The sequence below is a fragment of the Schistocerca gregaria genome, chromosome 8 (genome assembly GCF_023897955.1).
Source record: "Schistocerca gregaria isolate iqSchGreg1 chromosome 8, iqSchGreg1.2, whole genome shotgun sequence".
Lineage (NCBI taxonomy): Eukaryota > Metazoa > Arthropoda > Insecta > Orthoptera > Acrididae > Schistocerca > Schistocerca gregaria.
The window spans coordinates 219,934,112-219,961,144 of record NC_064927.1 but is presented as its reverse complement, the minus strand read 5'-3'; the positions used below and the strand labels follow the sequence as shown (position 1 = coordinate 219,961,144).

Below are 27,033 nucleotides of genomic sequence, written 5' to 3'. Positions count from 1 at the left end.
TCTTTTTGAGCTGCGAGCAACGACGACCAGAGTGAATCGACTTTTAGGGAATTTTGACTATTTATTTGAACTTTAACCGTATTTCACAGTAATAAAATCGTCCAACACCACACGTCTAAAATAATTAAAGAGTAACATGTATCAAAAGTATGTGATACATCGTAAATTATGTGTCCGAAATTTTTGCAGAAATATCGATTTTTCCGTAGATTTTCGACTGTGACTTTCACGTAACTTCAATTTTGTCAGCGATAACTATGTAAATTGTCATTCTGAAATCTGTGGAACAGGTGTTTGCGTGTAGCAACTTTGAGATGTTTACATCTCTTGGGTGATATGAAGGCGAGGCTAATTGACGTGTTATCAGTGTGGGAATTATGAAAAATTGTACACAAGAATGGAGAAGACAGCACCAAAAAAACTCGTTAAGTCTAAGTCGGGATTACGATTAGTAAGCCTTGACGGCAACTTAAGTCCGTTTACTCTGCAAGAACCTTCATGGATACCCGACAGCGAGGTACGGGAATTGCAGTTTGACATGGAAGCGGAAACGAAATACCAAAGAAAGTATGTGAAATAAAATATTTTTGTTTCAGGCAGCACATTGTTCAAACTGCAAACTCAAGTTCGATATGTTACGCAGAAAGGTACTCATATTGCAGATACTAATTAAGCATATCCGTCATATTGCCGTTGTTAATATATATGCATTTTCATTTGGGAACTGACAGCTGTTACCTGTACATGCACATATTTCCGAGAAATACTGGGCGGAAAGTTTTTTTCCACTACATGTGCTGATTAAGTACTCCACCATTAGTAGTGTAATTTTGTCACAATAACAACGAAATGAAAGTATCAAAACTGCGGTTGCAGCATCACTGCCGACGCTGTGGTAACATCTTCTGTAACTCATGCTGTGCTACCAAGTTGGGTCTTCCACGTATGGGCTTCGTTGATCCAGTTCGTCTGTGCAAGCCCTGTGCTGATGTAACTGATCGCGAGAACGATTTCTTCAACAATCAGCTGAAGATACTGACAAATGGTGAGTGCTTAACAAAGCCACCTTGTGTTAGAGTGAAAAATAAAAAATGGAAAGCAAGTAAATTAGATCTTTTGTGTCATATTAAACTACTGAATAGATTTACATATTCAGTAAACAAGGTAACTAAGTAACATATCTTAAAGAACAACTCAAAATAATTACCTCTAGACAAGTACATGTAAGAGAACTGTGGCCTCGTTTAGAAGAATGGTTCTCAAAGTACTGGACAAACCTGGTAGAGCAGTCAATGTGATAGGAGATACCCTCCGTGGTGTATAGTCTTTGCGATAAAACTTCTTTTAAATAGAGACTATTCAAATGTGCACAACAAAGCAAATAGCTATATATAGATATGCTGAATGAAATACCTTTGCCTGTCAACAGAACAATTCAAAAAGTCTTCAATGATTACCATGTCATCTCTCACAAAATGCAAAAGAAGTTGAGGTTATGTATCGGGCCATCTTCTCTTCATGAAATCTTGGCTAGAGTGACAGATGACCTGCACTGCAGCCAAGATCCAAATTAGGTGGAAGGTGACAGTTTATCTCTGAGATGATGAAGCCAATGGCTGTGAAAGGAGAAATCGTGGCCATATTTAAAAGACTTCATTGGTGCCAAAGTTAGTGTCCAGATGTAGGAAATCAAAAGAAAATTAATGAAGTATTATTTTTAGTTGCGCCTTTATAAAGTGAGATATAGAAGGGGTATCCTAGTTTAATTCTCATGCCATTGCGAAGATTGGTGACACACACACTAGCACTCATGGTGTTGGGTAACAGATGAGTTTGCTCCCATGGTAACAATGATATATTTTACTGCGCTAAAAACGGTGGGACGAAAGGACAGGTTGAACACATCTACAAGTAGGGTGTCAGAAGAGATCCACTAAACTACGAACAGATATCATTAACACCCAGCTGTTGTAGAATTCTAGAATATATTCTGAGCTCCATTGTAAAGAGGTATTTTCAAATGTAATCACCCTCATGCTAACCACCATTCCTGAATATTTTGAAACCATTGGTTATGAGAAACTCGCATGACATTCTGGAAACATGGATCAAAGCAATTAAGCAGCAGCAGTATTTCTTGACTTCAGTAAAGATTTTTACTCCACTACATGCCAATTTTTATTATCACAAGTATGATTGTAAGGCAGTATCAAACAAAATTTCTGGCTGGTTTGAGGGTTTATAGGTAGAAAGGCTACAGCATGTTATTTTGGGTAGAAAGTCCTCAGTAGTAGTAGAAATATCTTAAGTCAGACATTACCAAAAATTAAACTAGCAGGACAACTATGGGAAACTGGGAGTTTAGGGCAGGGACAAGCTAAATATACAAAAATTGAAAAATGCCACACAATCCCAAAACAAACAATATAAAAAAAAAATCATGGCATTCCCGTAAACCAACAAAAACAAGAGGAACCGGACTATTCCCTTGACCAATGCAGTTCAACCACAATTGAACCAACTCCTACAACTTTGCAAAAATCAGACACCACCACATCAATTGAAACACAGTCGACCTAACATAAATACACAGAACATCACAGTTACTTTAGAATATAGCCAAAACAAAAATTACTTACCAACAACAGATTCTGGTGATAAAATCTACATTGACAACCCCAAGCACACAAGTATGTGTGTGTGCGTGTGCACCCCCCCCCCCCCCCCCCCACACACACACACACCAAAAAATACTCTTAAACTACCAACAGCCTACCACCCGTTAACCAACCTCAAACCACACACATCACCCCCCCCCCCCCCCCCCAAACAAAAGCACAAAATAAACCAAAATCAATCACAGCTTACAAATCAACAAAAACTAAAATCATGTTCTACAACATAATCATAAAACAGTGCCCCCCCCCTCTCCCTCCCACAAATTGACCCATTGACTCCACAACCAATACTGCCCCCCCCCCCCTCACCCACACAAACTCAACCCCCTCAACTCACCACCCACAGCCCTAAAAAGATGCAAAAAAAAAAAAAAAAAAATGTTCAAGAATCGCCAAGGACACTCTTCAACCAGCAATACTCATCTAAATGGGATTGCAAGTTGGAAGAGCACCTCTTCCTTCTTCCTGTAACTGAGTAAATTGCGCCCCCCCCCCCCTCCCTCCCCAGAAAAAAACTCCTCACTCATTCTGGTACACACCCCAGTTTCATGATATGTAAACTGAATACTGTGATTAACAACTAAATGCTCATAACCCCTCTTCTCCAAATACCTATAGGATGAAAATGCATCCCTCCCTCCCTCAATATATTCTTCCATCAAACCCACCAATTCCCTCTTAGTATGGCCCTCCAAAACCATATAAGCACAATCAGCATCCCCCCCCCCCCCCCTTCCCTCCACCCGCCACAAAATAACAGCCCTCCACACCCACAGGTCAACCTGAGAACTACCCCTCCCATACTTCCTCTTACCAGACTTAGATTCATCGATATAAATGACCATCCCTGGCCCATCCAACTTCCCTTTATATTTAACAAAACAAACTTCTCGACAAAAAGAAAACCAATTGAACACTATTCTCTCACTCTCACCAGTCTCAGGTGCATAAAAACTGATACAGCCCCTGTAACAAAAATAAGTCAGCAAAACCATCTCCTTCATGGCCAACCTAGATTTCTTAAACCATGTACCACATCTAATCCACTGCCAGATATCCCACTAACATTGCAACACATAGGTGTCCCTGGTCAGAGATGCCAGAACTCTTGTAAGACTCATATTATTACCACAAATAATCTGCAATCAGCCCAAATAACTGCAGAAATTTAATAATAGACATTATGTTCTCACCCATCTCGGCATGCAATGATGCACTATTAAAATTCAGTCATATTCATATCCAGCAACAGAAGCCATACAACAAATTAAACTTCTTTGTACACAACAAACAGTAAACTAATAAGACCCAACAAAAATGTCAAACACATAAAAAAAAATTCTTGATAATTCAGTAAAAACACTTTCAAACCACATTATGCCATCAGCTATGTACACACACAGCAATGTTGCAACTGTCAAAACCAAACCACAAATAACCCAGTGGAGCAGGTTACTCGGCACATATACATACACCACCAGATGCTACTGTCAAACTCAACAACACATCATCTACAAACACAGGCAACTCAAAAAATCTGCACTGTAGTGATGTCACACACACCACCACCATTATGTCACGGTTCAAAGCAGATGGTTGGATTTGGACACTTTTGATGATACCTTAAGTCATGCACCAGTGAAGTGTATTGGGACCCTGGATTCTCATGTTTTATATTGATGACCTGGCAGACAATAGTAATCACGCAGGTGATAGTTAACTTTTAATGAAGTACTATCTGAAAAAAGCTACACAGATGTTCAGTCATATTCTGAAAAGATTTCAAAGTGGCACAAAGATAGGAAACTTTCTTTAAATGAACAGAAATATAAAATTGTGCCCTTGATAAAATACAAAACTTTGGTAACCTGTAACTACAATACCAGTGAGTCACAATTTGAATCAGTCAATGAAGACAAATACTTAGGTGGAACAGTTTGTATGGATATGAAGTGCAATGTTCACACAGGCTCAGTCATAGATGACATACTAGATTTCATTGGCAGCACTCTGAAAGTGCAGTCTGTCTGTGAAGTAGACTACTTTACAAAACACCTGTGCATCTCAGCTTAGGATATTGCTCAAATGTATGAAATGTGCTCTAACAGGAAATGTTGCATGTTTACAGAAAAAGACAGCAAGAATGGTAACAGGTCTGTTTGACATGTGGGAGAGTATCACAGGGGTGCAAAGAAGTTACAAGCAGGCCCTTGAAGGTATACGGATATTACCCTGGAAAGTGCTAATTACAAAGTTTCAAAAACTGGTTTTAAGTAATGACTTTAGAAATATACTACAAGCCCCTACGTATCACTCCCATAGGTGTCATGAGGACAAGATTAATTAAGCACACAGAGATATTTAAACAGTTGTTCTTTTCCTGCTCCATATGTGGATGGAAAAGGGAAAAGCTATAATAACTGGTACAGTGCGACATATCCTCTGTAATGCTCTTCACAGTGGTTTGCAGAGTATGGATGTAGATGTAGATTCCTAGTAGGACTAACAGAAGATATGCATATTCAAAGAAAGGCAGCAGCCTAGTTTGATGGTAATTCTGAAAACTCTGAATGGCAGATTCGTAGATGAATAGCAGTTATGTCACTTAGAGTTTCAGGAGCCAGCATTAACCCATATTCAATACGTGATAGGAACTAGAAGAAACATTCGCATGTGACACAATGCTTAATACTCTCTCACTTGCCCTTCATACTTCCAAAGTTATAAATGCCAATTACGCAATAGAAATACTTATTTGGTTTGTTTGCTGTACATAGTGTTGTGAGCAGTTGCTATGGTAATTTTGGAAGTGGGGGCCCAACTACATTGATTTTTGTAAGAGGTTTTCTCCCCCTCTAAGAAGTTTACTTACAGCAAGTGATGATGTTATGTTGGTAACTTGTAACACAGTTGTTTGAGATTACTAGTTATCAACTTTCTGGCACACAGTTTAAATATACCAGGAAGTTTCACAATAGTGTGCACTCTACTGCTGAGTGATAGATTCATTCTGGATGCTTCTCAGTTTCATACATCATTGTTTGTAGTTCAGAATTAAATGTGAGTTTTCAAGGTGGCTGAAACTGTTCACAAGACCTTGTATATTTTGCATTTCTTCTGTGGCAATGACAACATTATTTATGCCGGCAGGGAACAGCTCAGTTTTATCAGATCTCAGATTATATAACTTGTGGAAAAAAGCCTGTTTATTCACTTGAAACAGTACGCTTTGTGTCCAGTCCACTAAATGCCCACAGTGGGGATGATGTAAAACTTTGACACTGCAGGTGTTCCTTGAACCAGTGATACATGTCTCAGACATGTGTTGCTATTTAAAGTATTAGCTAAAACTAGCTGCTGGGTAGTGTAAGATGAAGAGTGGCCACTATTTTCTCTTAATATGCATGTCAGGCAATATGTGATTGCCATAATAATTGTTTTTGCAGATTACCACTAGTGATAAATTACTGTTAGTAAATATAAGTCTGTAGGCGTTTGTGGCAATTGCCATTGAAGGTAGAATCTTCTGGGTTGTTATGCTGCATTATATTTCTTTTGCTATGATCGGTGTTTTGACCCCTCTGCTGGTATCTTCTGTAGGGTGTGGTGTCCATGGTTCACTGAATACTGTTAGTTTAGTATACTTTACAGAAGTAGCCTACAGTGGGTGCTTCTACCTGTTCATGTATAGCTTGATTTAGCAAAACTGGCATATTGTCTTTAGAGAAAATCCTCACTCACTACCTTTGCAGCATATTTTATTGTCCATCTGGGTTGCTTTTATTTTTAAAATGTATTTTGTATATTTTATTGTGTATCGTAGAATGTAAATTTTGCTGATAGTTGGATGGGTTACTCTGAAGACTCATCATGTGGTATCAAAACTGTTCATTTTAAAAATGAAAGCAGTCTAGATGGATAATGAAATCTGTTGCATGACTTGATGTGTTTCACACCCCTAAAGGCTCTCATTCATGGTGTTTTTTTATGGGTCAATATGTGGAAGTGAATGAATATTTTGAAATTTATTGAGTGTTGTCAGGTGTCTTGCCAACCACACATTGGCAGTGAATCGTGTATTTGTGTGCTTGAGATCATCTCCTACTTCTGGGAGACTCCTGTCACCCTTTGTTCCTTGCTTCCTTGACCCAAACGGTAACTCCATAATAAACATGTAGCATAGATTTGACAAAAATTTCTACTGTGTAATATTGCAAGATGCCTTTATATCCATCAAGTTGTTTGTCCTGCCAAAGGTTATACAGTAATGTTTTTTAGGCAATATATGTTGGCTGCAATAGGGTAACAATAATTTGCACGTGTATAAACACTGGAAGAGAGCAAGTGCTGATCTAGAGTCCAATAACATGATCAGTTCTTTCCCTTATTGGCAAAGATGCTGGAGACATTGTAGCTTTGCTGTTGTAATAGTTTTGTCTCGAGGCAGAAAACTGACAATATTTGTTTCACTTCTACATAATTTTTTGGATTGTCGGTTGCGATGACATACTGAATTGTTGTATAGTCCAGGATGTAGATTAAGTTGAAACCCAAGAAATTAATTATAGATTATGGAACCAGTGAGTGTGATTTCATGAAAATAACTATAAAGGTAGTCACACATCATGCAACAAGATTTCAAAATGTTCCATAATGTGTTTCAATTGACGGCATTCTTATAGGCTGTCAGCAGAATGGAACAGATGTTTACGCCAAGGTTTGTCAGAAAATAAGTTTTGACAGTGATATTGGTGTGGGGGAGGGTAACATTGTCTGCTAACAACAGAGGCTAACATATTCTCTCTGCACTCATGTTATATAAGTGGAATGGTTGCTTCTTCAGGAAGGAGAGGGAAAGACGAAAGGATGTGGGTTTTAAGGGAGAGGGTAAGGAGTCATTCCAATCCCGGGAGCGGAAAGACTTCCCTTAGGGGAAAAAGAGGACAGGTGTACACTCGCGCGCGCGCACACACACACACACACACACACACACACACACACACACACACACACACACACACACACACCCATCCGCACATACACAGACACAAGCAGACATATTTAAAGGCAAAAAAATTATTATTAATAAATGTGTGTGGCTTAGCGGCCTGGTGCAAGATTTTCTGTTGGACACCCTTTGTGTGATTGGTGTGTCTTTAACCTGTGCCAGTTGTCAACTGAACAAGTGGGACATACAGTTTAATGTGAAGTATGAATCACATGTTGTACCTCGTGGCACTTCATCATTGACAGGTGAAGACTAGTCAGAGCAAAGACTGAAATAACTGTGGTCCAGCCAAGATTTGTTCCTGTGACCTCTTGGTTTCCTGCCACGTGCTTTACCACTGGATCACTCTGCCCAACCTATGTACAGATAAATCCGTAGGTTTGATGAGTGAGTTTGCGAGTATAAGAGTATGTGACTTATTTGACCGTATCTTGTGATGACGTTGGCTTAGAAGCTAAAAATTATATACATCACCACGGGACATATATTTCAACTTGATCTCTCTACCCGTTCCTGAGAAAAGGGCTCCTAGCAAATGGACAGAAACAGGTGGGCAACAAACAACAAAAAAATATTTTTGTGATATAATTACAAATTAACAATTTTAGAAGTTTTTCCTTTACTTACACTGTGAGACCATGCTCCTTGCGAACATTTATGTTTCAACGAAAACAGGAAGGTTTTGATGAGTGAGTTTCTGAGTATCAAAATAAGTGACGTAAATGGTCATATCTTTTGATTGCATTGAATTAGAAGCTTAAATTTTTGACACTGCCAAGAGATCATAGACCATAGTATGTAACATAAATTTCAATTTGATACCTCTACCAATTCTTGACTCTTAACTGCCGGACAGACAAACAACAGAGTGAACCTATAATGTTTCTGTTTTTACTGATTGAGGTACGGAACGCTAAAGCCAATTATTTTTTATGTTATTTGGTCATTAGAAAGAGAAAGCAGTTGAATGGATATGATAAAAGGCCATACATGCTGCCTCGTAAATATTGTGTAGTGTGTTTGTATTATATATTTTCTCTAGTAAACAAATGTTGATGTTTTGGAATGTTTGGATAGCACTTTTTTGTTGTTCAGTTTCCAGCAGTTTACCATACAAACTTTATCAAAAGTGTCTGCTATGAATTTTGTTTCCACTGTTAATAAATTATATCATTTATAGTACTCTAATTCTGGTAGTACATTCTGATTCTGTAACAAGGTGGTGTCCCATAACCTACTATCACTATTGGGTACTGGAGAAGGTGGAGATTAGTGTTTAATGTCCCGTTGGCAACAAGGTCATTAGAGATGGAGCATCTACATCTACATATCGCTACTGGACTTAGTGGTGACTTTGTCTTGATGTTCCATCTAGTATGAATCTGCCATGATTTAACAGTGATGTCACCTTCAGTTCTGTTGACATCCGTTGTTAATTGGCCATAATTATTGTTATGACCTGTAATTTATGCATGTTAAATTTATGAGTTACTCATGTCTGCCATTGAGATAACGTCGAGTCGTTAAAGTGGAAATCAGGGATGCTGATGTTATTTGGAGTAACTGATAAATAATTTTTAAAAAGTTAGCCATTTTCGCAGAATGGAGTATTTGTGGTGGAATCTCGAGTTGATGCAAGGGGCACAGCAGCATCTTCATTGTCCAGGAGTCGTCATTGGATGCCTTAGCTTGTGTGACAGTGAAGAGTGGAACTGTGTTTTGCATTGCAAGTAACTGGGAACAGTCCAGTAGTCATCAGATCTGTCCTCAATTTATGTGGCACTGAAGAATGAAACTATGTTACATACTGCAAGTTACGTGAAAAAAATTGTGTGTAAATTAAGAAACAGCCAGGAAACTATATGAAGATACTAACTGTTCCAACAGAAAAGATATCAATGATGACCATGCAGCTTCTCTTAGAAAGAAATGATAATTAATCGAATCCTTTAGCTGCCAACAGGTGTTGTTGATATAACCCCCAACCGGGACGAATTTAGGTTGTGGACAGTTGGGCATGTGGGTCTCACGGGAAGTGTGCAAGGGATAAGTCCCTGTAGTCGCGCTATCCTCTGTGCCCTGGGTGGCTCAGATGGATAGAGCGTCTGCCATGTAAGCAGTAGATCCTGGGTTCGAGTCTTGGTCGGGGCACAATTTTAGGACAATTTTACGAAAGAGTGGTTGACGTGTAAAGGAGGCCACATGAAGGACACTGTTGCAACCTATTCTTGAATACTGCTGGAGTGTTTGGGATCCTTACAGGTCGGATTGAAGGAAGACATGGAAGCAATTCAGAGGCAGGTTGCTAGGTTTGTTACTGGTAGATTTGAACAACATGTACGTGTTACGGAGATACTTCATGAACCCAAATGGGAATTCCTGCAGGGAAGGCAATGTTCTTTTTGAAAAATTTAGAGAACTGGCATTTGAGGCTGACTGTGAAATGATTCTACAGCTGCCAACATACATTGCGCGTAAGGACCACAAAGATAAGATACGGGGAAATTAGTGCTCCTACAGAGGTGTACAGATAGCCGTTTTTATTTCGCTCTATTTGTGAGTAGAACAGGAGGGGAAATGACAAGTAGTGGTACAGGGTACCCTCCGTCACACACCATACGGTGGCTTGCGGAGTATCTGTGTAGATGTAGAAACATTGTACAATAGGGGCTTACCGAATGAGACAGTGCAGCTGTTAAGACACTGACCTCATATTAGGGAGGACGGAATTGCTCTGTTTAGCCATCCTGACTTGGGTTTTCTGTGGTTTTCGTGGGTCCCTAAGGCATATGCCGGGATAGTTCCTAAATCAAGACCACAGCTGACCATCTGTTCTATCTTCATAAAACATGTTATGTATGCTGTATGTTGTATATTTTGACCTATTGAATTGCATTGTATTACCTTGACATATCCTTACCTTGACAGATCCTGTATGTCTATTGTGTGATGATCCTTGGATAAATAAAAACAAATAAATAATTTTTTTGAAAAATGCAGGCAAAAATCAAAACTTGCTACATGTTGCCATTACAGAACTTTTGTCTAAGTAAGGCATATCAAATAAGGAAACCTCTCTGTAATGACATATTGAATTTAGCTGTCTTCTCAAAGTAAACTTATACACACCCAATTGTAAACATGCAGTATTACAGTAGGCTCCCCTTTAAACGAGGGGAAGAGTGAGTAAAAAATGGTGGCAGGTGACTTATTTGGCTACTTTGTCATGACAAAATGGCATTAATTAGTACATTCTTAGATTTTAAGTCTCATTTAATTGCCATTTTTGATGAGCATTGTGGTAATATCAAGCCTAAAATATTATCCTATGTCAGATTAGTCCTGCAGTGGTGAATGGAGCATTGGACAAAGCTGTAAGTATATTTGCTATAGCATTTTTGACTGGAGCAGTACTCAAACCGTTGTATGTCATTGTACGCCATAATATCAGAAGTCTGAGTGAATTTGATATGGCTTTCCAATATTTGTTGTAAAGAACTATATTTATCATTGTAGCAGAGTTTCGTTAATTCTAGAAAACGTGTGTTTATTGAAAGAATATTAGCTTTTATGAATATTGTACTTAATGTGTAATTGATTTCTGTGATTGTTATTTACTCCTTTTAGGGGCAGCTTTCTTGATTGAAGATCTGGGTCAAAATGCCAGTACATCTGGTTACGTAAGGTGCAAGCTATCTCGCGACCACAGGTATGAGTGAACAACTTTAGTTGATAATTTCGGTATTCATGGTGATTTTTCATAGATAGTTTACTGTGCTTATTTAAGTGTTGCACTTCATTAAGCATATTACAGTAGTTTAAAATATTTTTAATGAAAATTTTTTAATTTACACGGAAATACTACTTTTTGCACGCGCACTGTGTGTGTGTGTGTGTGTGTGTGTGTGTTGTTTGACTTAATTTAATTAGAGTGAAGTGGTGGCTAGAGTTGTTCCCTGAAAAGGCCATGATTGATTGTGCCACCATCCTTGCCCAATGTAACTAATTATCCATATTTGTTGATCTTATATCAGTGAGCTTTTAAGGTGTGCACTCTGTTATAGATATACTGTATTTACTTGAATCCAAGCCACACTTTTTACTGGTTTTTGTAGTCCAAAAAACTGCCTGAGGCTTAGAATCGAATGCAAAGTAAGTGGAAGTTCTGAAAAATGTAGGTAGGTGTCGCCACTACTAACTCGTGCCGTTGATTATATGTAGCGCTACACAAGCATGCTTTGCAGGCACAAAGCTAAATACTGGGGCCAAAACCTTTGCGTCAGTAAATAAATTAAAAGAAAAGGTAGAATAATGTAAACGTTATGCCATGTATTCTTTCGTGTTTGCTGCTATCTCATTTAAATCCTGTCTACCTAATAAACTATGAAACTAGGGTGAGACAACAGCAAACGTGGAAGAATATACATATGTCATGTTTATATTCATATTATTCTTATACTGAATAGTGATACAGCCAGAACTGATACACGGCAACTGACTAGATTTTTAAATCTAAGATGACTAACTTACGTGCAGAATGTAATGTACTCAAGAGGTGTCTGCAAAGATTTTCAAACAGAGAAATTTTTTTGCTAAACTCTCGTTCAGAACATCTTCTATCATACACAGTCTATTATTTGATTCTTGTTGATCATTATCAAAGAAAGCAGCAGTGTAAGTAACAACAAATAGCAGCGTCTTGCATTGTTTCTCTTATGAGACAATTCCTCTCTTTCTTTATTGTAAGCAGCGGTAGCGGGCACAAAAGCAAGCCATGCCGTGAGTGGCGACAGGTTGTAAACACTCATTATCAGAAAACGACAAACAATGCATGACACAGCACAATAATGCATTTCCAGTTTAGAGTGACGTAAACACCTCTAACAAAGAGAACGGCACTTATCAAATCAAATCAAAATAAGCAATCGATTCAAACCAGATGAAGCACGTGAAAAAGGAAAGGTACCCATATAAATATGGACTGAATGCCTGACACACAGCAATGGCTACTTGGTAAAGCTTAACCATCAAGCTTAAGACTTGAACCAAATTACTGTAGCTGTATATTCGTCCATTCGACCTAAATTCTGTCTCATGTTACAATGGACCAACCTTGTTTAGATTTGGAGGTGCAGTCTAAAATTTTTCTCTCCCCTTGAATTTAGAGTCTCAAATTTCAGGTGCGGCTTAGATTCGGGAACATTGTTTATCCTTGATTTTGAGTCATATATTTCAGCTGATTCGAGTAAATACAGTAGTTTCCATAATAAACATGATTTATACACATTTCCTAGCCTTGCATTGTGGTGAGAACTTTTGGTCTACACAGGTCTTAAAAAAAAAAAAGATTGCAGTTACTGTTGATACGAAACAAACCAGTTCCTGCAACCACAAACTTTTCAGACGGAAGAATATTGGTTAGAATAAAAAGTCTGAATTTATCACTCTCTCTAAACTGTCTGACCACACTCTCTCTCAACTGTCTGACCAATATTTCAACCATCCTGTTCAAACATAAGTGATACGTCCTTAAAAGTTTTGTTGTCGTGTCGGGACTAGTTTCCTTTCCTTCAGTTTGGTATCTTGTGATCTAAACTCGTCAAAGGTTAAGGCATATCTAATAGGATTAATAGAATGTTTATTATTCTAATGATGAAAATGTCTCTTCAAGAGAATGGATTTCTTCATTGCAAATCATTAGACCCCAAGATTTTCCCTCCGTGGCAAAGTCATAGAAGGAAAGTGGAATGAAGTGAACAGAAGTTCCTGCTCTGCACTTGGGCTGATGGAGCATCCTTTCTCCTTACTAAGGCCATTGTCTTCGTAGAGAATATCAAAAATATATTTAACTTAGGTATACACATTAGAGTTTTTTCATTTTGAGAGACCTTGCGAGTAATACATGTTGTGTAAACACCACTGAGAATCTGTTCACCGACAGTGTCTGAGTGTGGGGAAACATCTCATATAGTCATGCTTCACGAGTTTAGACCTCTCGTGTAGACTGCAACCTCCATCTCTCGGGAACTACTTGCCATAGCTCTCAGACAATAAAAGCTACTTGGGCACGTTAGGAGAGCTGAGAGTACTTTGAGATTGCTGCGCAGCTATACTGCATCCCAGACTTGGGCCATATTCCACAGTTTGTACAGTACCACATCTTGATAATATAATGTGCCATACTCGTGCACACATAAAATAGAAGTACCCACAAAACTGCATGATTTGAACTGCTTGAGCAGTTGGCTGATTTTGAAACTACTAGACTTAATGCTATGTTGGAAATAACATACAAAAGCATCATAGACATATAATAGAGAATTAATAAACAAAAATAAAAAAATAAAACATTTTTGCTGGATAGACTCAATATCGTGTTGATATGATACTATGAATGGCAGACTAGCACGCTACCCACTGTGCCAATTTAATACTGCAGCAAATCCTTGTGTAAATGTGTACAGGCATTGCTGTAATGATGGATACACACCATGAGTGAATATTGGTGATCTGGCGTAAAAGTAGTAATTAAGAAAGCTGCCATGATGTGTACTCAGGGTGAAGTTGCGCATTTAATTAGTGTGTAGGAGGGAAGGCCAGCATTATGGGATGTACAGTTACTGGACAACAGTGAGTAGGCTAAGAAGCAGAGTTTGTTGACAGAAGTGGCTACAGTTTTTAATACCCCCACAGAAGATATTTACCAGAATATTCACAATTCAAGGAATCAGGCAAATCAGTTTTATTACATATTAACTAACATACAGAAACAGATGAAGTTGTGTTTGGAAGTAATATAGTTGGAAGTTGGAAAATTGCCCTTTATCTTCAAATAATATAGCTGTATCAATAATTTTGTAGATGTGATATTTATTTATTTTACTAAGTTTTGAAGCTCCTCTTCTCGTTCTTCCATGTTTGCAGTTTAAAAACTGGGTTATTTCAGAAATCAGCCTTATGCAAACACTACTAGTTTATTTTTATATTTCCCCAGACAAGTTTTGACACCAGTGTGTCATCTTCGGTGGGTTAACTTTTATATTTTGTATCAAATTTGTAATAATTTAACTATTGTAGGCCTAAGAAATACAATATTTGCAATTTGCTTCGTTTTGTTTAGACATTCACCTTAAAATTACACTGTTGATTGAACTGTATTATTAAACATTGATTTTAGTGCGCATTTTTTGACAGCATGTCATCTGCAAACTAGGTAGCCCATTTTGGTGGGGCTGCCATGTACCCTGTTGGTTGTAGCCTCCTGACCACACAGGGATCACTCTGCTGATGCCTGCACCGTTAACTCCCCACGTATGCCAAGGGGTAGATGCCCATCCCCATGGGGCATCGGGACCCCCAGCAATGGCCATCCTGCCAGGTGGCCCTTGCAGAAGCTAGGTGCTGCCCGTGGGGAGGGCCACTGCTCAGAGGCATCAGGGCAGATGACACGTGATGAAGCATAGTCCATCATCTCTTGCTGGTGGTCGAACACCAGCAGACTCTGAGCATTCACAAGCTCAATTCAGTGCACAGAAGTATGACCCCAAGTAGTTACCCTCCCTGGCCCCACCATGGGAGGAACCTCAAGCTAAGGATGGCAGCAGATCTTATTCGCCCCGGTACCTTGTATGTTTGAGAGCTGATGGGGAATCTTTCACTATGATGAAGCCTCAGTTTTTTGTTGAGCATTTAGAGGACAAGTTTGGGGAGGTGGAGGGCTTGTCCAAAATGAGATCTGGGTCAGTCTTGATCAAAACAGCATCGTCTGCCCAGTCACGGGCGTTATTCGCTTGTGACAAGCTGGGGTATGTTCCTGTAACCATCATGCCCCATAAGAGCTTAAATATGGTCCAGGGAATCATATTTCACAGGGACCTTCTTTTGGCGTCTGACAATGAGCTGCACGCCAATTTAGAGTGGTGAGGTGTACATTTCGTTCGACGTGTCCACCGGGGTCTGAGAGATAATCAGGTTGCCATCAGTGCCTTCATCTTGGCTTTTGAGGGTGATACATTGCCTTAGAAGGTCAAGGTGGTGATCTACCACTGTGATGTAAAGCCCTATATCCCTCCCCCTATGCAGTGCTTTATGTGCTGGAAGTTCAGCCATATGTCTTCCCGCTGTACTTCCATCACATGTCTATTTTGCGGACACCCATCACATGCCAATATTCCATGTGCCCCATCTCCCATCCGTGTCAGCTGCAGAGAGCACCATTCGCCTTGCTTGCCAGGCTGCAGGATTCTCTAGAAAGAAAGGAAAATTACCCTGGACTGACTGTCCTACACTCAGGCTAAGAGAAAATTTGAACGCCTCCATCCTGTGCATGTGACATTGTCTTACACCTCCGCTACAACAGATTTGGGCACTATCAGCTCTGCCAACCCCAGTCACCTCTCAGAGCCGGAAGACTACACCCGGCTCCTTGATGGCGGGGCGCACTTCCCTCCCTGTTGCTCCTGCACCACCTACCTTGGGAGGAACATAATCGAGTGTCAGGTGGAGTTTGCGTTAATGTCCTAAACTCAGTCTGTAGTGAACCTGTGCTCCTTCAAACCCCTCTTGAAGCTGTGGCTGTCACAATAAGGACGACACAGGTAATAATTGTCTGCAGTGTATATCTTCTTCCAGATGGTGCAGTACCCCTGAATGCATTAGCTGCACTGATTGATCAACTCCCTAAACTTTTCCTACTTCTGGGAGATTTTAACGCCCATAACACCTTGTGGGGTGGCACAGTGTTTACTGGCCGAGCAGAGATGTCAAAACGTTACTTTCTCAGTTTCACCTCTGCCTCTTAAGAGCTGGGGCAGCCACACATTTCAGCGTGGCTCATGGTAGTTACTCAGCCATTGATTTATCAATTTGCAGCCCAGGACTTCTCCAATCTATCCACTGGAGAGCACATTATGACCTGTGTGGTAGTGACCACATCCCCATCCTTCTGTCACTGCCCCAGCGTCAGGCCCATAGACGCCTGCCCAGCTGGGCTTTAAACAAGGCAGACTGGGAACCTTTCACCTTTGCTGTCACTGTTGAATCTTCTCCACATGGTAATATCGATGTGATGCAGCAGATACTGTGATCATTCGCTCTTTAGGGTGCCCGAGGCGTAAGGCAGTTCCTTGGTGGTTGCTGGAAGTCGCTGAAGCAATTAAGGAGCATCAGCGAGCTCCACAGTGGCATAAACAGCAACCTTCCCTGTAGCACCTCATAGCCTTTAAACGGCTCCATGCCCATGTTCGCCAGCTTATCAAACAGCGGGAGCAGGAGTGTTGGGAGATATATGTCTTGACCATTAGGTGCCATACATCACCTTCTCAAGTCTTGGCAAAGCTCAAATGTCTTTTCAGGTACCAGATCCCAACAGGCATTCCAGGTGTTACCATAAATGGCGTGTTATGTACCAATAAACCTGATTGACGAGCACTTTGCTCAAGCCTCTGTGTCGGAGGCACTCTCAAATGGCGGTTGGAAGGGAACATACTCTCATTCACTACACGCCACAGTGAATCCTATAACGCCCCATTTACAGAGTGGGATCTCTTCAGTGCCCATGCACATTGCCCTCGGCCCATCAGCAACGTTCTTCCTAAGCTCCTGGAACATATGGTATGTCGGCAGTTGTGTTGGGTCCTGAAGTCACGTGGCCTTCTGGCTCCCTGTCAGGGCAGCTTCCGCCAGGGTCACTCTACCACTGATAATCTTGAGTCCCTTAAGACTGCCATCCGAACAACCTTTTCCAGACTGCAACACATGGTTGCTATCGTTTTTGACTTACATAAGGCATACAACATGACCTGGTGACATCATATCCTTGCCACGTTGTATGGGTGGGGTCTCCGGGGCCTGCTCCTGATTTTTAACCAAAACTTCCTGTTGCTCCATACTTTCTGTGTCCAAGTTGGTGCGTACCATCACTCCATCCATATCCAGGAGAATGGAGTCCCGCAGGGCTCTGTATTGAGTGTGTCTCTACTTTTAGTGAACATTAATGGTCTAGCAGCAGTTGTCGGGACCTCTGTCTCACCTTCTCTGTATGCAGAAGACTTCTGCATTTTGTACTGCTCCACCAGTACTGGTGTTACTGAGCGTCGCCTACAGGGAGCCATCCACAAGGCACAGTTATGGGCTCTAGCCCACGGCTTCCAGTTTTCAGCTGCAAAGTCATGTGTCATGCAGTTCTGTTGACATCGTACTGTTCATCTGGACACAGAACTTTACGTCCGTGATGATCCACTCATTGTAGTGGAGGCATATCAATTCTGAGGACTGGTTTTCGACACTCAATTGACTTGGTTTCCTCATCTTCATCAGCTTAAGCAGAAGTGCTGGCAGCACCTCAATGCCATCCGTTGCGTGAGCAACACCAATTGGGGTGCAGATTGCTCTACGCTGCTGCAGCTCCACAGAGCCCTTGTCCAATCCCAAATTTACTATGGGAGTGTGGTTTATGGTTTGGCAGTACGCTCAGCGTTGCCTTTACTCGACCCTGTGCACCACTGCGGGGTTGGACTAGTGACGACCTTTTAGGATGAGCCCGGTGATCAGCGCACTGGTGGAGGCTGGAGTCCCTCCATTGCCGATCAGATGTGCGCAAGTGCTCGCCAGTTATGCAGCTCACATTCATAGTTCTCCTGAGCATCCGAATTACCATCTCCTTTTCCTGCTCGCGGCAGTCCCTCTCCCGCATCAGTGGCCCAGGTTGGGGCTGACGATTGCAGTTTGAGTGCAGCCCCTTCTCTCCGAACTGGAGTCTTTCCCTTTACTACCTCTACTTGAGATCCATTCACATATGCCTCCATGGTGTATGCCTCGGCCGCAGTTTCATCTGGACTTTTCACATGGCCCTAAGGACTCCATTAACCCTGCAGCTCTCTGCTGTTGCTTCCTCTCAATTCTTGACGTGTCTCGTGGCTCTTAAGTGGTTTACACCAATGGCTCAATGGCTGATGGTCGCGTTGGCTTTGCCTATGTTCATGGCAGCCATATTGAACAGCATTCCTTGCCCAATGGCTGCAGAGCTGGTGGCAATTTCTCATGCATTTCAGTATCTCTATTCATGCCCTGGGGTGTCTTTTCTTTTATGTACTGACTGTAAACAAGTACGTAATTTTGGGTTGGGGAGAGAAACTTCTGACACCAATGTAAATGTTTAAAATAGCAGGGAAGGGGGAAAGGAGGTTGTTAAATATGCCTCATAGTGGTAGTGTGCAGGAGGTCGAGCAGTCAGGATTTGATAGTGGGCATCCAGGGCTACTGTTAAATGACAAAAAAGTGAATTAAGTACAGTAAAGAGGATGTATTTCGATGTATGGAGTACAATAGGCATGCCTAGGGTCAGAAGTTAGCAGGTTTAGGCCAGTCTAGAAGATTGAACAATTAAATGAAATGGGTAATGGAAGGGAAAGCGGTTCATGTTAACTTAAGTTGGGGGCCGGTCATGAAAGCAGAGCCAGAGGCCTTTCAAAACAATGTCTGTTCTGCTCAAGGTCTGAATTACAAGAGAGAGAAGCAACTGTGTTCTGCACCGCAGACCACTGAGCATCGACACATGTGATCGGCATCCCGTGCACGCTACTGGCTAAAACCAATGGCGTGAATTCGCTAGCAGTTTCAGCAGAGGGCTCAAGGCATCTCTTCTCAGCAGCTTTAACTGGACAGAACCTTGGAAATACATGTTTTAAACCATTTCCCTAAAATATTCCTTGACTGGCTGCCACCCTGTACACGACTCCTTGAGCGGCCTGAAAACTATCGAGAAGTGCTACCCTCATCATCTTTGGTATAGCGTCCATCCAGGAGTCCACCTATGCCCTGGAACAGTCGAGTCATGAACTTGCTGACAGGCTGGCCAAACAGGCTACACAGAAACCACTTCTGGAGATGAGCATCCCCACAACTGACCTGCGTTTGTTATTACGCCGCAAGGTTTTTCAGCTTTCGAAGATGGAATGGCAAAATCTCAGTACACACAACAAACTGCAAGCCAGTAAGGGGACCACGAATGTGTGGAAATCCTCGATGAGGGCCCCTCACAGGGACTCCGTGGTTCTCTGCCGGCTCCACATTGGCCATACCTGGGCAACCCACGGCTACCTCCTGCGCCGTGAAGACCCACCTCAGTGTTGGTGCGGCGCCCGGTTGACAGTGGCCCATATTCTTCTGCTCTGTCCTATGGCTGCCCTGTGGCTTCATCTTCGGTTGCCGGACTCGTTATCATTGATTTTAGCAGACAACGCCTCATCGGCTGATTTGGTTTTAAGTTTCATCCATGAGGATGGGTTTTATCATTCGATCTGAGTTTTGATGCATGTCCTTTGTTCCTCTGTGTACTGCACCCTAGTGCTTTTAGGGTGTAGGTTTTAATGGGTTGCTGGGTGGTTGGCTTTTTGTTTTTGTGGTCGGCCAGCCACTGTAATCTGCTCCCTTGTTTTACTCTCTTCTGTTTCTTGCATCTCTGTTGTTTTCTTGTCCTATTTTTTTGTTTTCATTGCCTTTTATTCGTTTTTGTGTTATATGTCTTGTCTGTTTTATTCTCACACTTGTGGCATTGTTTTATTAGGAACGAGGGGCCGATGACCTCATAGTTTGGTCCTTTTCCCCTCTTTTAAACCAACTAATCAACCATTTGAAGAAAGCAGGGGTAAAATACAGGAAGCAAAAGGCTATTTACAGCTTGTACTGAAACCAGACAGCAGTTAAGAGTTGAGGGGCAATGAAAGGAAGCAGTGGTTGAAAATGTAGTGATACGGGGTTGCAGCCTATCCCCGATATTCAGTCTGTGTATTGAGTAAGCAATAAAGGAAACAAAAGAAAAATTTGGAGCAGGAGTTAAAATCCATGGAGAAGAAATAAAAACTTTGAAGTTGGCCGATGACATTGTAATTCTGTTAGAGACAGCAACTGCCTGGGTAGAGCAGCTGAGCAGGGTAGACTGTGTCTTGAAAGGAGAATATAAGATGAATATCAGCAAAAGCATAACGAGTATGATGGAACATAGTCGAATTAAATCAGCTTATGCTGGGGGAATTAGATTAAGAAATAAGTCACTTAAACTAGCAGATTTTGCTATTTGGGCTGTAAAATAACTGACGATAGATGAAATAGAGGGGATATAAAATGTAGATGGGCAATGGCAAGAAAAGCATTTCTGAAGAAGAGAAATTTAACGTAAAATATTGATTAAGTGCTAGGAAGTCCTTTCTGAAAGTATTTATTTGAAGGATAGCAATGTATGGAAGTGAAGCATGATCAATAAACAGCTTAGACAAAAAAGAACAGAAGCTTTTGAAGTGTGATGCTACAGAATATTAGACAGATTGATCTCATAACAAGTGAGGCAGTATGAAATAGAATTGGGAAGAAAAGAAAAGTATGGCACAACCCGAATGAAAGAAGGGGTTGATTGATAGGTCACATTCTTAGACATTAAGGGATCATGAGTTTAGTACTGTAGGGAAGTGTGAGGGAGGGGGATGGGGAGGTAAAAATTGTAGAGTGCGACCAAGAGATGAATACAGTAAGCAGATTCAGATGGATGTAAATTGCAGTTGTTATTCAGAGATGATGAGCATTGCACAGGACAGAGTAGCACAGAGAGCTGCATCAGATCAGTCTTTGGACAGAAGACAACGACAACAACAAGAACAAGAATTAAGCAAAGAAACAGAACACAGAATTATGGGAGAATGTGGGCTTGGTAGCAGAAATGAGGGAATATAAAGACTAATTGAGTTCTCCTTTAATCTTTTGCCACTGATAGTGTATATACTGTTCAAAAATCACATGAGGAGGTATACTTGAAAAAAGCCTGGATACACGAGAAGATAATTGGATTACATCACAGTGAGAAATTCTGAAGTCTGACATTGAACTGTAAAGCGTACACATGCCCAGACACCATTCAAATCATAATTTGGTAATAATGAAGGCAGACTGAAGTCTATGAGAACTGTGTGTAAGAATCAGTGTGAGAGAAATGAAGTTCTGAGGGATGATGCATGTTTGAAGTTCTCAGAGGCTGCAAGTACTGCAGCAATGAATACCTCAGTAACCAGTTCAGTTGAAGAGGACACGTCAAATAAGGATGATGATGTAAGTTGGGCAGACAAACCAAGGTGCAAGGAAGGTAACTCCAAAGAACACTTGGGTAACAGAAGAAATGCGTGACTTGGTCAACAAATAAATAAAGTAAGTACAACAGTGCTCTTGAAGAGACTGAAATACAGTAATTTTACTTAGGAATGAAATAATAGGGAATGAAGGCTTCAAAATTAAAAGTGCAAGAGGAATTTCACTGTTACATATAGAGGAAAGAGCAGGTAGATGGAAAGAGTTCATTGAAGGCCTCTTTGAATGACATGAGTGAAGAAGAAATGGGAATCAATAGGACAGACATGTGATCTAGTATTACAGTCATAGTTTAACAGAGCTTTGGAAGAATGACAGTTGAATAAGGAAGAAGAAATAGATTACATTCCTTTGGAATTTATAAAATTATTGGTGGAAATTGCAACCAAACGACTATTCAAGTTAGTGTGAAAATGTGTGGGACTGGAGACATAAATCACCAGAATTTTGTAGAAATATCATCCACACAGTCCTGAAGATAGCAAGGGCAGAAAAGTGTAAGAACTACTGCACAATCAGCTTAACAGCTCATCCAGCCATGTTGCTATTAAAAACAGCATACAGAAGAATGGAAAAGAAGGTTGGGGATCTGTTCGATAGCAGTCATTTTGGCTTTAGGAAACATAAAGGCACTGGAGAGGCAGTTCTACTGTTGAGCTTGATAATGGAAGTGTTGTTGTTGTTGTTGTTGTTGTTGTTGTTGTGGTGGTGGTGGTCTTCAGTCCTGAAACTGGTTTGATGCAGCTCTCCATGCTACTCTATCCTGTGCAAGCTTCATCTCCCAGTACCTACTGCAAACTACATCCTTCTGAATCTGCTTAGTGTAGTCATCTCTTGGTCTCCCTCTACGATTTTTACCCTCCACGCTGCCCTCCAATACTAAATTGGTGATCCCTTGATGACTCAGAACATGTCCTACCAACCGATCCCTTCTTGTAGTCAAGTTGTGCCACAAACTTCTCTTCTCCCCAATCCTATTCAATACCTCCTCATTAGTTATGTGATCTACCCATCTAATCTTCAGCATTCTTCTGTAGCACCACATTTCGAAAGCTTCTATTCTCTTCTTGTCCAAACTATTTATCGTCCATGATTCACTTCCATACATGGCTACACTCCATACAAATACTTTATGAAATGACTTCCTGACACTTAAATCTATACTCGATGTTAACAAACTTCTCTTCTTCAGAAAGGCTTTTCTTGCCGTTGCCAGTCTACATTTTATATTCTCTCTACTTCGACCATCATCAGTTATTTTGCTCCCCAAATAGCAAAACTCCTTTACTACTTTAAGTGTCTCACTTCCTAATCTAATTCCCTCAGCATCACCCGACTTAATTCGACTACATTCCATTATCCTCGTTTTGCTTTTGTTGATGGTAATCTTATATTCTCCTTTCAAGACACTATCCATTCCGTTCAACTGCTCTTCCAAGTCCTTTGCTGTCTCTGACAGAATTACAATGTCATTGGCGAACATCAAAGTTTTTATTTCTTCTCCATGGATTTTAATACCTACTCCGAATTTTTCTTTTGTTTCCTTTACAGCTTGCTCAATATGCAAATTGAATAACATCGGGGACAGGCTACGACCCTGTCTCACTCCCTTCCCAACCACTGATTCCCTTTCATGCCCCTCGACTCTTATAACTGCCATCTGGTTTCTGTACAAATTGTAAATAGCCTTTCGCTCCCTGTATTTTACCCCTGCCACCTTCAGAATTTGAAAGAGAGTATTCCAGTCAACATTGTCAAAAGCTTTCTCTAAGTCTACAAATGCTAGAAACGTAGGTTTGCCCTTCCTTAATCTAGCTTCTAAGATAAGTTGTAGGGTCAGTATTGCCTCACGTGTTCCCACATTTCTACGGAATCCAAACTGATCTTCCCAGAGGTCGGCTTCTACTAGTTTCACCATTCGTCTGTAAAGAACTCGCGTTAGTATTTTGCAGCTGTTACTTATTAAACTGATAGTTCGGTAATTTTCACATCTGTCAACACCTGCTTTCTTTGGGATTGGAATTATTATATTCTTCTTGAAGTCTGAGGGTATTTCGCCTGTCTCATACATCTTGCTCACCAGATGGTACAGTTTTGTCAGGACTGGCTCTCCCAAGGCCGTCAGTAGTTCCAATGGAATGTTGGCTACTCCAGGGGCCTTGTTAAGACTCAGGTCTTTCAGTGCTCTGTCAAACTCTTCACGCAGTATTGTATCTCCCATTTCATCTTCATCTACATCCTCTTCCATTTCCATAATATTGTCCTCAACTACATCGCCCTTGTATAGACCCTCTATATACTCCTTCCACCTTTCTGCTTTCCATTCTTGGTTAGAACTGGGTTTCCATCTGAGCTCTTAATATTCATACAAGTGATCCTCTTTTCTCCAAAGGTCTCTTTAATTTTCCTGTAGGCAGTATCTATCTTACCCCTAGTGAGATAAGCCTCTACATCCTTACATTTGTCCTCTAGCCATCCCTGCTTAGCCATTTTGCACCTCCTGTCGATGTCATTTTTGAGACGTTTGTATTCATTTTTGCCTGCTTCATTTACTGCATTTTTATATTTTCTCCTTTCATCAATTAAATTCAATATTTCTTCTGTTACCCAAGGATTTCTACTAGCCCTCGTCTTTTTACCTACTTGATCCTCTGCTGCCTTTACTGCTTCATCCCTCAAAGCTACCCATTCTTCTTCTATTGTATTTCTTTCCCCCATTCCTGTCAGTTACTCCCTTATGCTCTCCTTGAAACTCCGTACAACCTCTGGTTCTTTTAGTTTATCCAGGTCCCATCTCCTTAAATTCCCACCTTTTTGCAGTTTCTTCAGTTTTAATCTACAGGTCATAACCAACAGATTGTGGTCAGAGTCCACATCTGCCCCTGGAAATGTCTTACAATTTAAAACCTGGTTCCTAAATCTCTGTCTTACCATTATATAATCTATCTGAAACCTGTCAGTATCTCCAGGCCTCTTCCATGTATACAGCCTTCTTTTATGATTCTTGAACCAAGTGTTAGCTATGATTAAGTTGTGCTCTGTGCAAAATTCTACCAGGCGGCTTCCTCTTTCATTTCTTTGCCCCAGTCTGTATTCACCTACTACTTTTCCTTCTCTCCCTTTTCCTACTACCGAATTCCAGTCACCCATGACTATTAAATTTTCGTCACCCTTCACTATCTGAATAATTTCTTTTATTTAATCATAAATGTCTTCAATTTCTTCGTCATCTGCAAAGCTAGTTGGCATATAAACTTGTACTACTGTAGTAGGTGTGAGCTTCGTATCTATCTTGGCCACAATAATGCATTCACTATGTTGTTTGTAGTAGCTTACCCGCTTTCCTATTTTCCTATTCATTATTAAACCTACTCCTGCATTATCCCTATTTGATTTTGTGTTTATAACCCTGTAGTCACCTGACCAGAAGTCTTGTTCCTCCTGCCACCGAACGTCACTAGTTCTCACTATATCCAACTTTAACCTATCCATTTCCCTTTTTAAATTTTCTAGCCTACCTGCCCGATTAAGGGTTCTGACATTCCACGCTCCGACCCGTAGAACGCCAGTTTTCTTTCTCCTGATAACGACATCCTCTTGAGTAGTCCCCGCCCGGAGATCCGAATGGGGGACTATTTTACCTCCGGAATATTTTACCCAAGAGGATGCCATCATCATTTAATCATACAGTAAAGCTGCATGCCCTCGGGAAAAATTACGGCTGTAGTTTCCCCTTGCTTTCAGCCGTTCGCAGTACCAGCACAGCAAGGCTGTTTTGGTTATTGTTACAAGGCCAGATCAGTCAATCATCCAGACTGTTGCCCCTGCAACTATTGAAAAGGCTGCTGCCCCTCTTCAGGAACCACACGTTTGTCTGGCCTCTCAACAGATACCCCTCCGTTGTGGTTGCACCTATGGTACTGCTATCTGTATCGCTGAGGCACGCAAGCCTCCCCACCAGCGGCAAGGTCCATGGCTCATGGGGGGGGGGGGGGGGGGGTATAATGGAAGTAAGACTGAATAAAAATCAAGAGAAATTCATAGGATTTGTCAATCTACAAAAAGTATTTGACAATATAAAATGGTGCATTATGTTCAGAATTTTCAGAAAACTAGGAGTAAGCTTTAGGGAAAAATGGGTAATGTACAATTTTTTCAAGTACCGAAAGAGAACAATAGGAATGGAAGACCAAGAACAAAGTCTTTGGATTAAAAATAGTCTAAGACAGGGGTGTTGCCTTTCAGTCCTGCTGTTTAGTCGACATGTTGATGAAGCAATGATGGAAGTAAAGGGAGGTTCAGGCTTGGGATTAAAATTTAGAGTGGAAGGATAGCAATAATACGATTCGCTGATGGCATTGCTACCCTCAGTGAAACTCAAGAAGAATTAGAGAATTGTTTGAATGAAATGAACAGTTTAATGAGTACTGAATGTGGATTGAGGGTAGACCAAAGAAAGACATAAGTAATAAGGAGTAGCAGAACTGAGATCAAATTTACAACAAAATTGGTGACCAGAAAGTAAACGAAGTGAAGGAATTGTGCTACCTTGGAAGCAAAATAACACCACTTGTGAAGCAGAGAAAACATACGAAGCAGATTAACACACTGAAAGAGGACATTTGCGGCCAAAAGAAGTCTACTAGTGTCAAACATTGGCCTCAGATTTATGCATTGTCTAAAAGTGAATCTTTGCTTGTTGGACAAATGTAAGAAAAGATAATTGAAGCATTTGAAATATAGAATGAGGCTGAAACTTAGTTGGACTAATAAGATGAAACAAAGTGGTTCTACACAAAATCAGAGAGTAAACAAACATGAGTTGCACTGACAAGGAGGGGGGACAGGTTGATAGTACATGCATTAAGACATCAGGGAATAACTTCCATGGTATTGGGTGGAGCTATGGAGGATAAAAACTGCAGGGGAAGACAGATTTGAATATATCGAGCAAATGAAATTCTGTGGAAGATCAAAACTGTATGCCACACTGGGACTTGAACCTGGATATCCAGCAAATAATGGGGACATTGGGAGCAAAGTGCTACACTTAAGATGAAGAGATCAGTATAGGAGAGGGAATTGTGGAAGACCACATCCAATCATTCAGAAGACTGATGATGAAAATATATATAAAAGTCTGTTACAAATATATATTTGTGTGTATTTGTGTTTGTGTTTTAGGTGTATATGTCCCTCTAAAACATCATCATG

At 40.8% G+C, this 27,033-nt stretch overlaps 1 protein-coding gene across 1 annotated transcript in view; it reads left to right on the top strand.

The window, feature by feature from the left end:
- The first annotated feature begins 264 nt into the window (after window positions 1–264).
- LOC126284794 (zinc finger FYVE domain-containing protein 21-like) overlaps window positions 265–27,033 on the top strand; it is a 49,787-nt gene continuing 23,018 nt past the window's right edge. Inside the window, exons 1-4 of the mRNA XM_049983959.1 lie at window positions 265–517; window positions 597–647; window positions 877–1,045; window positions 11,314–11,395. Coding sequence (XP_049839916.1) covers window positions 398–517; window positions 597–647; window positions 877–1,045; window positions 11,314–11,395 — 422 coding nt within the window. The 5' untranslated portion in view covers window positions 265–397. The remainder of the gene's footprint in view (window positions 518–596; window positions 648–876; window positions 1,046–11,313; window positions 11,396–27,033) is intronic.